The 14,791-nt window shown below is 44.5% G+C and overlaps 1 protein-coding gene across 1 annotated transcript in view; it reads left to right on the top strand.

Moving 5' to 3' along the window:
- FBXO16 (F-box protein 16) overlaps positions 1-14,791 on the top strand; it is a 63,593-nt gene that overhangs the window by 47,033 nt on the left and 1,769 nt on the right. The window contains exon 7 of the mRNA XM_011983909.1: positions 450-552. Coding sequence (XP_011839299.1) covers positions 450-552 — 103 coding nt within the window. The remainder of the gene's footprint in view (positions 1-449; positions 553-14,791) is intronic.

The following is a 14,791-nucleotide window of genomic DNA, read 5'->3' as shown; positions in this document are numbered from 1 at the left end:
CCGCCTTGGCCTCCCAAAGTGCTGGGATTACAGGCGTGAGCCACCCCACCTGGCCATAATCCTTCCATTTTAAAAAGTACAAGTAAATAAATATGCACAATATGTAGAGGCAGAGATCTTAATACCTTCTTGAAATGAATGGCAGCACACAGTAGGTACCGTCTCATCCACCCTTCTTTCTTCATGTAACAGTATATCCTGGAGATCCTTCCACAGTTGAATATAGAAACATCCTACCTTCCTTTTGCAGCTCATAGTACTGCATTGTGTGGAGATGCCAGAGTTGATTCAACTAGTTCTCTATTGATAGATATTTGGCTTATTTCCAGTTAAGTGGAGACAATCTTTTAAATCACGGCAACAACAAACTCAAACAGACAAATAGCTATGCAAACCACCGAGTGTTAAAAAGATACTTTGTAATTTCCCCACTGCTTTCCAATTTACAGAAGAAAAAAAAGAAACGAAATGACCCCAGATTTCAGCCGACAGTCACATGATAAGAAAAATAAGTTGCAGGACAGAACTAGGCTAAGAAAAGCACAATCAATGGTAAGTATTGTTTATAAAAGATTCGTCACCATAACATTAATGAAAATCTCCAGATCTCTAATCCTATTTGCAAAATTGAATTCGTTTATTTAATCAGAATCATGGAGTGGTGATTAAATTCGGGTTTCTGACACTGACAGACAGAGAAGCCATGACCTTGAAGATACACTTTATTTAATCTCTCGGAGCCTCTGTTTTCTCATCTGTTTAAAAAAAAAAAAAAAAGACTGGATGAACTGATGTGTATGAAATTGCTTTGAAAACTGTATGATATAAGGGGAGTATTTTTGTTTGTTTGTTTGTTTGTTTGTTTGTTTAAGACAGAGTCTTGCACTTGTTTCCCTGGCTGGAGTGCAATGGCGTGATTTTGACTCACTGCAACCTCCGCCTCCTGGGTTCAAGTGATTCTCCTGCCTCAGCCTCCCAAGTAGCTGGGATTACAGGTGCCTCCACCATGCCAAGCTAATTTTTGTATTTTTGGTAGAGATGGAGTTTCTCCATGTTGGCCAAACTGGTCTCCAACTGCTGACCTTGGGTGATCCACCTGCCTCAGCCTCCCAAAGTGCTGGGATTACAGGCATGAGCCACCGTTCCTGGCCAAGGGAAGTATTTTTTGTTTTTTTTTTATCAGTGGTTCTTTTTTCTGCTGAGTCCTTTGGGGCAGGGGGAGGTGCTATCAGAAATTGCTATCTCTAAGTGAAGGAAGGTTCCCCTGATCTAAGTGCATTTAGGCCAGGCATGCTGGCTCACGCCTTTAATCCCAGTACTTTGGGAGACTGAGGCAGGAGGATCACTTGAGGTCAGGAATTCAAGTGCAGTCTGGGCAACACGGCGAAACCCTGTCTCCACTAACAATACAAAAATTAGCTGGGTGTGGTGGCACATGCCTGTGGTGGATGCGGGGGAAGCAGGAGGATGGCTTGAACCTAGGAGGCAGAGGTTATAGTCAGCCAAGATCGCACCACTGCACTCCAGGCTGAGCAACAGAGTGAGACTGTCTCAAAAAAAAAAAAAAAAAAAAGAAAAGAAAAGAAAAAAAAGGAAAATGCATTTAAAGTAACTTTGGAAAACATGAATTAAGAACTTTTCCTTTCCTAATTAAAAAACAGCGAATTGACTACCTAATAAAGCCAGTAATTGTGACTAGGGAGCATTATCATTGCATAGCAGAATTTCCCAAATCGTGGCTCCGAAGCCCTGTGGATCTTTCAGCACATTATGCAAGTCTTTGGCACGAAGTAGAAAGGACTAAGGGTGAAATTAAAAGTTCATATATAGTAGTAAGGATTTAGAAAAGAGATGAAGATACACACTCAAGGAAAATTAATATAAAATGGATGTCAGCTGGGAGAGGAAAAAGTACGTACTCAGGAATAAATCACTTTTATAGCTCTGCTTTAAAGCTCTATTACTTTCTGTTTAAATGTATTTTCAAGTGTTATGTTGCAAAAAAAAAAAAAAAAAAAAACAGAGAGAGAGATGAGCTTCTTTAAACAGGGCCATCTGAATTCTGTAGGGCCAGTTTTGTTGGGCTGGATGAGGCTTATCATAGACATGTGTACTGATGCCCAAGGGAATGGGGGAGCTTAGAGCAAAGTAGTAAAATTGTCAGTGAAGCCATTAACTGAGAAAAATAACTTTATGAGGCTTATCACATGAGCCATTATGGCGTGCTTCTGCCTGGTCTCCAGGCCGTGATAGGCAAGGAGTGGAAGAGAAGTCCAAGGGAGAATGGGGAATTTGAAGGACAATAAAAATTGATGGTGATGCATGCTGAGAAATTATCAGCACAGTCAGACATTTCTCTTGCTTCGAAAACACAAAACCCAAAGCTAAGCCATCCCCATGGGCTTTTGACATTAACCATCTGTCAAACACTAGCAGGGCTTGCTTAAGTGAAAGCATTCATTATAAATTAAAAAGTTAAGAAGTTGTACTAATTAAGGCTGAAAGGGAAACCAGAGTACGTTAAGCCATGATGGAAGAATTAGCTCTTCGTGAACGGGGCTCTTAAGTGTGTCTGTCTATTCTTGTGTTTTTTTGTAAATATACTAATTATAATCACTATTTATGTTTTGTAGTTTTGATAAAGAGTATAAGGCATCATTAAATCCCCCAAAAAGTATGCTGTGATATATGACTCATGCCGGTGATGAGCTTGCCAAAGACAAGCTTGGCTGTTTGGGATACAAGGCGGGTGTGACTCAGTTCTCCTCTCCACAGGATAGTAGTTCGCCCTCAGAAGAATTTGTTGTTTCTGCTCCTGGAAGGGAAGAGGAGGAGGAGGAGGAGTGGGAGTAGGGCGGAAAGAGGTAGGAGGAGGAGGAGGAGAGAAGCCAAGATTAGGTAGGGGAGAGAGGTAGGAACAGTATTAGATACCACCTGTTCCAATTAAACCTGTTTGCCGTTACTGGGATGTAAATACCTGCCTCCATCTCTGCAGCAAATTCTACTCCATTTACACATGGAAGCAAGATCTTAGAAGTCTAGAAAGCTAAGAAAATGAACACTCCTTAGGACAATTCACAGAAAATAAGGAGATGGGCTTTGAACTTCCGAGGCCCTGGAATTGGGCTAAGAGGACCCTAGCTGACATCTTGTTTCTTTTCTTTGTTTTTTCCTTTATCAAGTATAAATACAAATACCTCTTGTCTAACACTGAACTTTTACTTGGGAGTTAGGTGTCCTCACTTTCTAGGTCCTGGTTCAGCCATGGATTTCAAAAAGCCTGCCATTTCAGAGCATTCACTTAAATACAAGTAACAAAAGTCTTTAATTGCCTGCTTACTCTAATTGCCTTAGATTAGACCTTATCTTTTTCTGTCCTCTGCTAATTCCAGCCTCTGAAATTACTTTCTTCACCTCTTTCCAGGGATAACTTTACTCTTAGAGTCCTGAGTTTTAAAAGTGCTTCTTCACGCTTTCTCACCTTTTTTCCTTCACTCAAAAGAGGAAAAAAAAGAAAAGAAAAGAAAAGAAAAAACAGGAATATACTCTACAGTGATTCCTGGATCATATTGTGGAATGAACAATGGTTTAAGAATCAGGAAACCCCAGTTCTAGTATCAACTCTGCCACTAATGAGTAGTCACTCAAATCCCCTGAGTCTTTGTTTCCTCATTTATAAAATGAGAGTTTGGTGGGTGCAGTGGCTGGGTAATCCCAGGGACACAGGAGGCTGAGGTGGAAGGATGGTTTGAGGTCAGGAGTTTGAGACCAACCTGGACAACATAGCGAGACCCTGTCTCTACAAAAAAAAAAATAAAATAATTAGCCAGGCGTGGTGTCACATGCCTGTAGTCCCAGCCACTTGGGAGGCTGAGGTAGGAGGATCACTTGAGCCCAGGAAGTTAAGGGGGCAGTGAGCCATGATTGTGCCACTGCATTCCAGCCTGGGTGACAGAGCACTTAAATAAATAATAATAATAGTAGTAATAAAATAAAAAAACATTACATTCGTGAATCCTAATTTTAAACCAATACAAACTATTTTCTGTTTCCAATCTTTTTCTTTGAACTTTAGGAAGTATAATGAACCAAAACAGAAGAATTTATAAAACAGTTTCTGTAGAAGGTTCCTTGCAGGCAGTCTTTAATATACTTCTTATCAAATTCTGATGTACTCCTCAGGTATTTGGGGTTTTTAAAATTTAAATTAATTTTTTTTTTTTTGAGACGGGTCTCACTCTGTCACTCAGACTGGAGTGCAGTGGTGTGATCACAGCTCACTGCAGCCTCAACAACTCCCAGAGCTCAGGGGATCCTCCCACCTCAGCGTCACAGGTAGCCAGAACCTGTGCACCACCAAGTCTGGCTAATTGTGATTTTTTAGGGGGGTATTTTTTGTAGAAACAGGGTCTCGCTATTTTGCCGGGGCTGGTCCCAAATTCCTGGCCTCAAGCAATCCTCCTGCCTCAGCCTCCCAAAGTGCTGGGATTACAGGAATGAGCCACTCTGCAATGCCAGGTGTTCATTCTATAACAATGTCTGTCTGGTTTGAATGTGCAGAACCAAAAATATCCATGGGAGATATTTTTAATTATTTCATTCAACCAATGAAATTCCTGGGAATTCCATTTGGAAAGAGGAGTAAGAAAGAATATGGGATTTGCAGTCAGACAGACCTGGGTTCTTGTACTAAACAGTATGACTTCGGATGTTACTTAACCTCTCTAAGCCTCAGTTTCTTTGTCTGTAAAATGGGAATAATGATACCTACCTAAATCCCAGGTCTATATTAAGCATGTAATACATGTTTGTGCTGTCATTCAGTATCATATTATTTTTCTATTTTCTTTCTTTCTTTCTATCTTTTTTTTTTGGGGGGGGGACGGGATCTCACTCTATGCCCAGGCTGGAGTACAGTGGGGCCATCTCAGCTAACTGCAACCTCTGCCTCCTGGGTTCAAACAATTCTCCTGCCTCAGCCTCCCAAGTAGCTTGGATTACAGCCACTTGCCACCATGCCCGGCTAATTTTTGTACTTTTAGTAGAGATGGGGTTTCACCGTATTGGCCAGACTGGTCTCAAACTCCTGACCTCAAGTAGTCCATTTGCCTCAGCCTCCCAAAGTGCTGGAATTACGGGTATGAGCCACCACACCCAGCCTACTTTGCTTTCTAAGGACACAGATTGGGATGCAAATAGCCTAGGTTCAATGCCCATCGTACCACTATTTTAGTAGTCTGGTGATTTTGGCCAAGTTGTGTAACCTCTCTGAGCCTCTTTTTCCTTATCTGTAAAATGGAGTTAGTAACAAGACTAACTAACGTCACTCAATTGGGAGAAGGATGTAAAGCATTTAGCATAGTACCTAGCTCAAAGCTAGTAGTGGTAATAGTAGTAGTAACAGCAGTAAAAATCATACTAAGCCATCACCCGAGCCCACAATGAAAGACAAGAGAAATCTGATGGTGAGCTGCGGCTGAGAGATAGATGGAGGAGGGACCTGCCAGGCAGCCAGAAAGCATTGGCGGGAGGCCGTGGTCCATGGAACAAGAGTCTCCTTTTCACTTTTTCCTTGACCTTCCCCATTTATCTTCTTCTTCCCCCCTTTGCCTTTTCTCTTCCTTACAGTCAGTTTCTTTTCTTTTCTTTTCTTTATTTTTTAGACAGAGTCTCACTCTGTTGCTCAGGCTGGAATGCAGTGGTGCGATCTTGGCTCACTGCAGCCTCCGCCTCCCAGGTTCAAGCAATTCTCATGCCTTAGCCTCCCAAGTAGCTGGGATTCCAGGTGTGCACCACCATGCCTGGCTAATTTTTGTACTTTTAGTAGAGCCAGGGTTTCTCCATGTTGCCCAGGCTGGTCTTGAGCTACTGGTCTCAAGTGATCTGCCTGCTTCAGCCTCCCAAAGTGCTGGGATTACAGATGTGAGCCACCACACCTGGCACTTATAGTCAGTTTCCACTGTGTAAGAAACAGTTGCATCAATAGCTATGTGGAATGTAAGCCATATATTTTCAGCTCCTGCATGGCCTCCGTATAGTCTTGTGCCTGTGTGTGTATTCCTCATCATTGTGGTGGTCCTTGTTTTTTCTTTTTCTTTTTTTAGAGACAGAGTCTCGCTCTGTTGCCCATTCTGGAGTGGAGCAGTGCAATCAGAGCTCACTGCAGCCTTGACCTCCTGGGCTCAAGCGATCTTCCTGCCTTAGCCTCCCAAGTAGCTAGGAATACAGATGCACACCACCACACCTGGCTAATTTTTCAATTTTTTGTAGAGACAGGGTCTCACTATGTTGCCCAGGCTGTTCTTGAACTCCTGGCCAAAAGCAATCCTCCCGCCTTGCCTCCCTGAACACTGGGATGACAGGTGTGGGTCACTGCACCTAGCCAGTGTTTTGTTTTTTACTCCATATTCGTAGACTGAAGAGTACATGTGTGTTGAACTCAGTGCCATGAATTATATGCTATGTGCACTCCACTGCCTGAGAACGACAATCTTGGTTGTTGTTAATTTTTTATACCTAAGAGATGAAAAAGCCTCCTTGGCAAGAATCCTGGGGGCAAAATCAACTGTCAGGCGAGCCCGCTACTTGGAGTCTTTGCATTTCTCCTTTGCCTGGAAGAGAGCTGAGTTTACTTGTTCTGTCTTGTTGCCTCTCGTTTCATCAGGCTATCCGTAATAAATTACTGTGATATTTCCAATGGAAATGATTCTACCTGCTGTCTTCACTGAGCATTTAGACCAATGCCAAATGGCTATTTGTTTTTATTTTAACACAAAATATTTGACACAAATTAACTTCTGTTCAGGACCTACCAGAAGAGAACTGTGTTTGTGATTTATATAATATTATTAGTTATATACATATTTGTTATAACATGCTTTAGTCACTCTTACCATTGGGGTTTAATATATATGTATGTAGGCTGGATGCAGCAGCTTATGCCCATAATCCCAGCACTTTGGGAGGCTGAGGCAGGGGGATCACTTGAGTCCAGGAGTTTGAGACCAGCCTGGGCAACATAATGAGACCCCCTCAGTCTCTACAAAAAATGAAAGTTAGCTAGGTATGGTGGTACACACCTGTGGTCCCAGCTACTGGGGAGGCTCAGGTTGGGGGGATTGGTTGAGCCTGAGAGGTTGAGACTGCAGTGAGTTATGATTGCACCACTGCACTTCAGCCTGGGTGACAGTGAGACCCTCTCTTAAAAAAATATATATATATATATATAAAATATATATATAAAAATTTATATATTTATATATTTATACATTTATAAATATATATATAAATAACATAAAATAAGATATATGTATGTACCGTGTGTGTGTGTGTGTGTGTGTGTGTGTGTGGTGTGTGTTTAGTAATATGGTACTTTACCACAAATTACACTGGAAGTCGATTTTGTAAGACACAGATGTTTTGAAATATTAGTTCACAATGATTACTAACAACCAACCACTCAGACCTTATGGCCTATTTCACCTACTTGGAAGCATGAAAGATATAGTCACATAGTCTTGGATTTAAATTTCAAAACACTGGCTCAAGTTGCTTAGCCTTCCTCTGCAGCTGAAAATATTACCCCAAGGTTACTTAAAAGATAAACACAAAGCCAGGCCTATGGATTCTTTAAAACTGCATTGGTTATTTCTTTCTAACACCTTGCCTTTATTTCCGCCAGAAGCAAAAGCTGGGAGTGAAAGGGAATGTTTTGCTCATAGGTGTTGGCCAAATCGGGGGCTCTCTGGAAGGTGTCCAGACAGGACTGAGCAGCTTTCTGGGCTCCTGATCAGACAGGAGACAGCAGGGGTCCTTATCCAGAATTCCTAGATGGAAAGTCCTTGAAGCAACTCCATCCTGAGGATTAAGCATCCTCTCAACCGGATGAAGCTGGGACTGGGACTAGCATCAGCCTCTTAGTCCTTCTTCTTAGAGGAAGGCCCCCCCGGGGAGGACCTCCTCAACCATCTCCTCTGCACTCAGAGGCTTTGTCTCTACCCATGACCTCAGCCCCCAACCTGTGCTTTAGGCAATTTACAGGGGTAAGTTTAAACTGTGCTTGCACTGCTAAAACCAATAACTTCTGATTTTATGTTTTTCAAACACAATAATCCATATTTATATACAATATTACCACATCACTCTGATAGCAGCAGGAGGCAGCCAAATGCCTGGGCAGATAGGGGTGGGTCCCTGGTGAAATCCCACCACCAACCCGTAGACAGTTGAAAGCCTGAAAGCCACGCTACGAGTCAAATCCACAGACCTACTGAGAATCTGTCTTCCCGTTTGGCACGCTTTCCCCTGATTGATCCCCAGCCTTCACCTATTTTACATGTACCTACCCTTTCCTGACTGGTTTTCTACACTGTTGTGCCCACCTTTGAATGGTGTCTCTGCTTTAACCTTTTTTGTGTACTCACAAACCAATCAGCATGCACTCCCCATTCTGAATCATAAAAAGCCCTGACCCAGCCACATGGGGAGAGAGAAACCACCCAATTGTGGGGGTGGGGAACCTCCTCACCCCTCTGCATCCCCTCTCCGCTGAAAGCTGCTCTGTCCTCAATAAAATGATCTGCCCTCAGGCCAGGCACGGTGGCTCACACCTATAATCCCAGCACTTTGGGAGGCTGAGGCGAGCAGATCACCTGAGGTCAGGAGTTCAAGACCAGCCTTGCCGACATGGTGAAACCCCATCTCTACTAAAAACACACAAAAAAAATTAGCTGGATGTGGTGGCAGGTGACTGTAATCCCAGCTACTTGGGAGGCTGAGGCAGGAGAATCATTTGAACCTGGGAGGCAGAGTTTGCAGTGAGCCAGGATCACGCCATTGCACTCCAGCCTGGGCAGAAAGAGTGAAACTCTGTCTCAAAAAAAAAAAAAAAAAATCTGCCCTCATCACCCTTTATTGTCAGCGTGATCTCATTCTTCTTGGATGCTGGACAAGAGCTTAGGACCCACCGAGTGTGGGTACCCAAAAAGGCTGCCACACTGGCCTTTTGCCCTCACTAGCGGAGGGCAGCTGCCCCATGCGACAGGTGCAGGGGCCAATGAGTGCTAATATACTGCCATCCATTGGGCTATGGACAACGGAACTAAAAGAGCTAATCAGCACACTGACGCCCCCTCTGGGGCTTCAGGGTCGTGGGCACCCTTGTCCAGGAGCCACCACGTTCCCTTGAGGTAACATGCCTGGCCTGGCTGCAGGCCCTGCACATGGAGCTTGCTCCTGTGTTGGCGCTTAGAGTGGCCGACTGGGTTCCGCACTCACTCACTCGCATGCTCCCTCCCGCAAGGGGCTGAGCACAGCAGGCTGAGTAGACAGGGTGCCCCTGCTGCAAGTCTGGCAAAGGGGCCAAGAAAAATCCTGCATCGACTACTCAACTGGGAATCATCATAAAACGTTGAGATGGAGATTTTTTTAAAGGGAGGAGGTGAATCTTCTACAAAGTGAAGATTGTCACAAAAAGTGAAGATGTGGTAAGATTCTTTACCACATCACAGGCTTGTGGTGAAGAAGAAATGAATTAATAAATGCATGTTAGCACAATGCCTGGCTGTCAGGTATTTGCAGTTATTACTGTCATTGGTATTCCTAGAAGAGGGACTGGCACAAAGCAGGTGCTGTCATTGTTGTTACTATATTTATCTGTTTTCCGTATCCACATTCTTCTTTACTTAATGTGTTCACTTCACTGATCCTCGGGTTGATCCAGTGGTATTGTTTGCATCAGTGATCATTTGCAGATATCTGCAAATAACATGAATGGAGAACAAACAAAAAAATCAATCAGGGGCCGGGTGCAGTGGCTCACACCTGTAATCCCAGCACTTTGGGAGGCCAAGGTGGGCGAATCACCTGAGGTCAGGAGTTCAAGACCAGCCTGGCCAACATGGTGAAACCCCGTCTCTACCAAAAATACAAAAATTAGCTGGGCTAATTTGCCACGTGGTGGCAGGCGCATGTAATCCCAGCTACTCAGGAGGCTGAGGCAGAAGAATAGCTTGAGCCCAGGAGGCAGAGGTTGCAGTAAGCTGAGATTGCGCCACTGCACTCCAGCCTGGGCACCAGAGTGAGACTCCATCTCAAGAAAAAAAAAAAAAAGAAAGAAAAGAAAAGAAAAAAAAAATCAATCAAGAAGTGAAAAACACAGGTCTGTAGACAAGCTAGTATACACAGGCTGTTCCTGTTTCTACCTCTTCTTGGGCCTTAGCCTCCTGTGGGACCCTTGTCTTTCTTGGGCCCCTCACCTTCAGTAGCCTCTTGGCATTCTCACCCATTTCTCTGTGCCCAGTAAAATGACATCCAGTCTGAAAATAGGAATTTTCTATCCCCATCTACAGTTCACTTGCAAGGTGGTTTCAGCCATTGCCCTGAGATGAGAAAGAAGAAGGAAGCATTGGTATGTGTATCATTAATGAACAAGGATTTTACAGGCACTGAACTAGCCCTAGGGAGATAATCATAACATAACAGCCCCTGCCCTCGAGAACTTCCAGGCTACAAGGGAGAGCTTCTGGCCCAGCAAGGGAAAAGTCCCAGGAATCTGGGGCGGGCAGTTGTATTAAGGTTCTTGCCTCTCCCCAGTGGGACTGGAAACCTAGTGGGAAATGTCAGGTTGGAGGTACCTCAGGGACCACAAGTATACGAGTTCAGAAGAGGTCTGAATAGATGGGCCCGGAGCCCAGGGGAATAGCAGGGCGACAGAAACACATCCAGCCATGGAAGATTCAGGCACTGATTGGCCAGGAAGCGGGCCAAGAACAGAACCCTGGCGAATTCCAATGCCAAACACATTGCCTTGCATTTCTCTTCTATTTCCTTCCCTTTAAAGACACAATAACGGCACATCAGGATATTGTGTAAATACCTCTAGAAAAAGAACAGAAAGCTCAACTAATGAGAAAAATATCTTTGAATTACCTGATCCCATCCCTCTTTATAGGGACAGATGGGGGATTGGAAAATTCTTTTGTTGTTGTTGTTGTGTTTTTTTTTGTTTGTTTGTTGTTTTTTGACAAAGTCTCACTCTGTTGCCCAGGCTGGAGTACAGTGGTGCGGTCTCAGCTCACTGCAACCTCCGCCTCCCGAGTTCAAGTGATTCTCCCATCTCAGCCTCCCAAGTAGCTGGGATTACAGGAGTGCACCACCATGCCTAGCTAATTTTTTTGGCATTTTTAGTACAGATGGGGTTTCACTATGTTTGCCAGGCTGGTCTCGAAAGCCTGACCTTAGGTGATCCGCCCACCTTGGCCTCCCAAAGTGCTGGGATTACAAGCATGAGCCACCATGCCTGGCCGGAATATTCTTACGATGGTGTTCCAGGGCAGCACTAGGAATGCTGATAGATGGCATGGCCATTGGCAACGTCCACCTACCAAAAAGCGGAGGGGCCCGCACAATCATAAAGGATCATTCATGTTGGCGTCGTTTGTAGGAGCAGGACATTGAAAATGGCCCAAATAATCTATTGGTATGGTTCATCTGCTCTACAGCCATTGAAAGACTAGGGAAGTTCTTCGTGTATTGATTTGGGTTTTTTGTTGTTGTTGTTGTTGTTGTTATTTTGTTTTGTTTTGAGATGGAGTCTCACTCCGTTGCCCAGGCTGGAGTGCAGTGGTGCGGTCTCAGCTCACTGCAACCTCCGCCTCCCAGGTTCAAGCGATTCTCCTGCCTCAGCCTCCTGAGTAGCTGGGATTACAGGTGCCCACCACCACGCCCAGCTAATTTTTGTATTTTTAGTAGGGATGGGGTTTCACCATGTTGGCCAGGCTGGTCTCGAACTCCTGACTTCAGGTGATCCGCCCACCTCGACCTCCCAAAGTGCTGGGATTACAAGCGTGAGCCACTACACCCGGCCTCGTGTATTGATTTGTAACAGTCACACACGCACAGACACACACACACACACACTCCATACATAGCCTCTACATATATAGTGAGCAAACAGCAGTGGTGTTCACAGCGTGCTACCAATTGTGTTAAAAAGGAGAGTGGGACGGTACATTTGCATTTTATGTCTACATTTGCTCACATGCATACACAATATCACTGGAAGTAGACAAAACAAAAAACAAAACAGAAAAACAAAAAAACACAACCCTGGTAACTTTGAGAAAGGGAATTAGGAGGCTCAAGGATGAGGTGGGAGCAGATTTTTCGCTGAATGCTTTTGTACCTTTTGAATATTGAACTATGTAGAACAGTAACCTATTCAAAAAATAAACAAGCTTAATTATTTTCAAAGAGACAAGCAAAAATAATCCCTGAGGAGCCATAGGAAAATGCCCTTTGGGGAAGATTCTCACGGAGAATAGAGGTGTCATGAAATGTGCCTTGCTGTGTCTCGAGGTGCTCAGAAGTTAAACCATGTGAAACTTGGCCTGAGTTATCCGGCTAAGATACTTCTTGCTGTGAAGTCTATGTGCTGTGAAGACGGACCTTTCTGGGGGAAGAAGGTGGGGGTGGATTCACAGCCAGGGGAAAAGATCAGAAGGAAAGAAAAGGTTTGGGAGACCCCAACATTGGTATAGAAGAAACTTCTAGTTATCATTTCAACCAGATAGTCAGGTGCTATAGAGCAGGATCGAGAACTGTAAGATTTTTACCCTTTTATAGAACTTCCCCATGTTTTCTCCCTTAAATCTTGTCTTTTCTCTTGTAATAATGGACATGAAAGTCTCAAAATGAAGAGGGTCTGTGAGCTTGTGTTCCGGGACCACAAGAAATGGTGGCCGGAAGGAGACCATCTTCCCTGAGCCCATCTTGGAGGGAAGAGAAATGCCATAGTCTGGATGGGTGGTGACAGCTACCAAGAGGAGAGGAGAGCAGGGGAAGCCCTGGGACCTGCCATGGTGAAAAGGGAGGGCTGTGAGGAGCCTGCCTGGACCTGTGAACTGCCCGGGGACTCAGGAGAAAGGGGTTCTGCAAATGCAGTGACAGATAAGCATTACTCGGTAATAGGATTAAATTTGAAACTCTTACAGGTGAGATGTGACTAGCCCATTCTTGTATCACAGAGAGCTAGGCTTTTTCTTCATTCAACAGGTATTATTTTATTTTATTTATTTATATTTTTTTGAGATGGAGTTTCACTCTTGTTCCCCAGGCTGGGGTGCAACGGCGTGGTCTTGCTTACTGTGACCTCCACCTCCCAGGTTCAAAAGATTCTCCTGCCTCAGTCTCCTGAGTAGCTGGGATTACAGGCACCCACCACCATGCCCAGCTAATTTTTTTCGTTTTTAGTAGAGACAGGGTTTCTACTAGACCATGTTGGCCAGGCTGGTCTCAAACTCCTGATCTCAGGTGATCCACCCGCCTCGGCCTCCCAAAGTGCTGGGATTACAGGTATGAGCTACTGCACCTGGCCATTCAACAGGTATTATTTTATCTTCATTGTTACTAAAAGAGCATAGAGGAACCTTCCTGTTTATTTTCTTACCTCATGCTGATCTTGAAACAACAATGAAAATGCTTCCACTACAGGGATCTTAATCAACACCAAACACTTCAAACGAGGGAAGATTATTTACTCCCATCTCTTCCCCCTTTTCCTTTCCGATGCTGACAACTTGCTACTTTAACCCCAGTTTTGCCCCGTCTTTCCCAGAAAAAATCAACAAACATGTCTGCACCTACTATAGGCAGACACCTGTCGATTCAATGAAGTGTAGGCTTCCAGCTTTGGCTGGGCACAGTGGGCCTGTAATCCCAGCACTTCGGGAGGCCAAAGCGGGAGGATTGCTTGAGTTCAGGGGTTCAGGACCAGCCTAGGCAACGTAGGGAGACCCTCATCTCTAAAAAAAAAAAAATGTAAAAAATTTAGCGAGGCATCGTGGTGTACATCTGTGGTCCCAGCTACTCGGGAGGCTGACATGGGAGGATTGCTTGAGCCCAGGAGGTCAAGGCTGCAGTGAGCTATGATTGTGCCGCTGAACTCCAGCCTGGGAGACCGAGTGAGACCCTGTCTCAAAAATAAAATACAGATTTCAGTTTTGCTTTCAGGGAGTTTGCAGTCTCACTGGGGGACAAAGAATTACACTTAGAAGTGAGTACTAATGCTTTAGAGCATATGTTCAACACGAAGCCAGAGAAGTCGGTAATAAAGGCTTCGGGAATCCACCTGCTGGAAACATCCTGTGGATGGAGACACGCAAGCTTCTTGCAGGAAGGCAGGCCTGGAAGGACCGGTTAGACTTACGGGAGGACTACAGAGAGCACTTCAGGCAGGTGTGGAGCTTCCTTGTGGAATGAGAGGGAGCCCGTTAGCTGGAGGGGAGGACCATGGACTTGTCATCGGTGGATGTCATTGCTGAGTCAATGAAAGTCTAAAGTAGGATTTTCCCAGACTTACGGAAACCCTGTGTATTGCAAACATACCCGCCACAGTGTTAGAGAGATAACAACGACTCTGATCAGACTCCTGTGACTTGGCAGCTTAGTACGGAGTAACGGGGGGGCATTGTGCTCAGGGGAGGCTACGGTATCTGTGTTCAGCCCAATCCTCTTAGGTCTCTCCTTGCACAGTTGGAACCAAGATAAGGGCGAACTTTAAAGAGTGCCTCACTCTCTCTCCCTTCAAGCTCAACTCGGATTATTTCTTTCTTTTCCTCTCTCCATTCTCTTCGCTTTCCTGCTCACGGCCAGATGTCGAGGAGAAATCCCTTCCCACTGTGAGTTTTGGTTGTGATGTCAACCTGTGACATTTGCCTTTTTAGAGAGATCAAGCGCATGCATTGTTAATGAGAGTGTAAATTATGGGAACAGGCTTGGCACGGTGGCTCAC

Source organism: Mandrillus leucophaeus, unplaced genomic scaffold, assembly GCF_000951045.1.
Source record: "Mandrillus leucophaeus isolate KB7577 unplaced genomic scaffold, Mleu.le_1.0 Scaffold256, whole genome shotgun sequence".
NCBI lineage: Eukaryota > Metazoa > Chordata > Mammalia > Primates > Cercopithecidae > Mandrillus > Mandrillus leucophaeus.
This window is presented reverse-complemented; position numbering and strand designations above follow the sequence as displayed.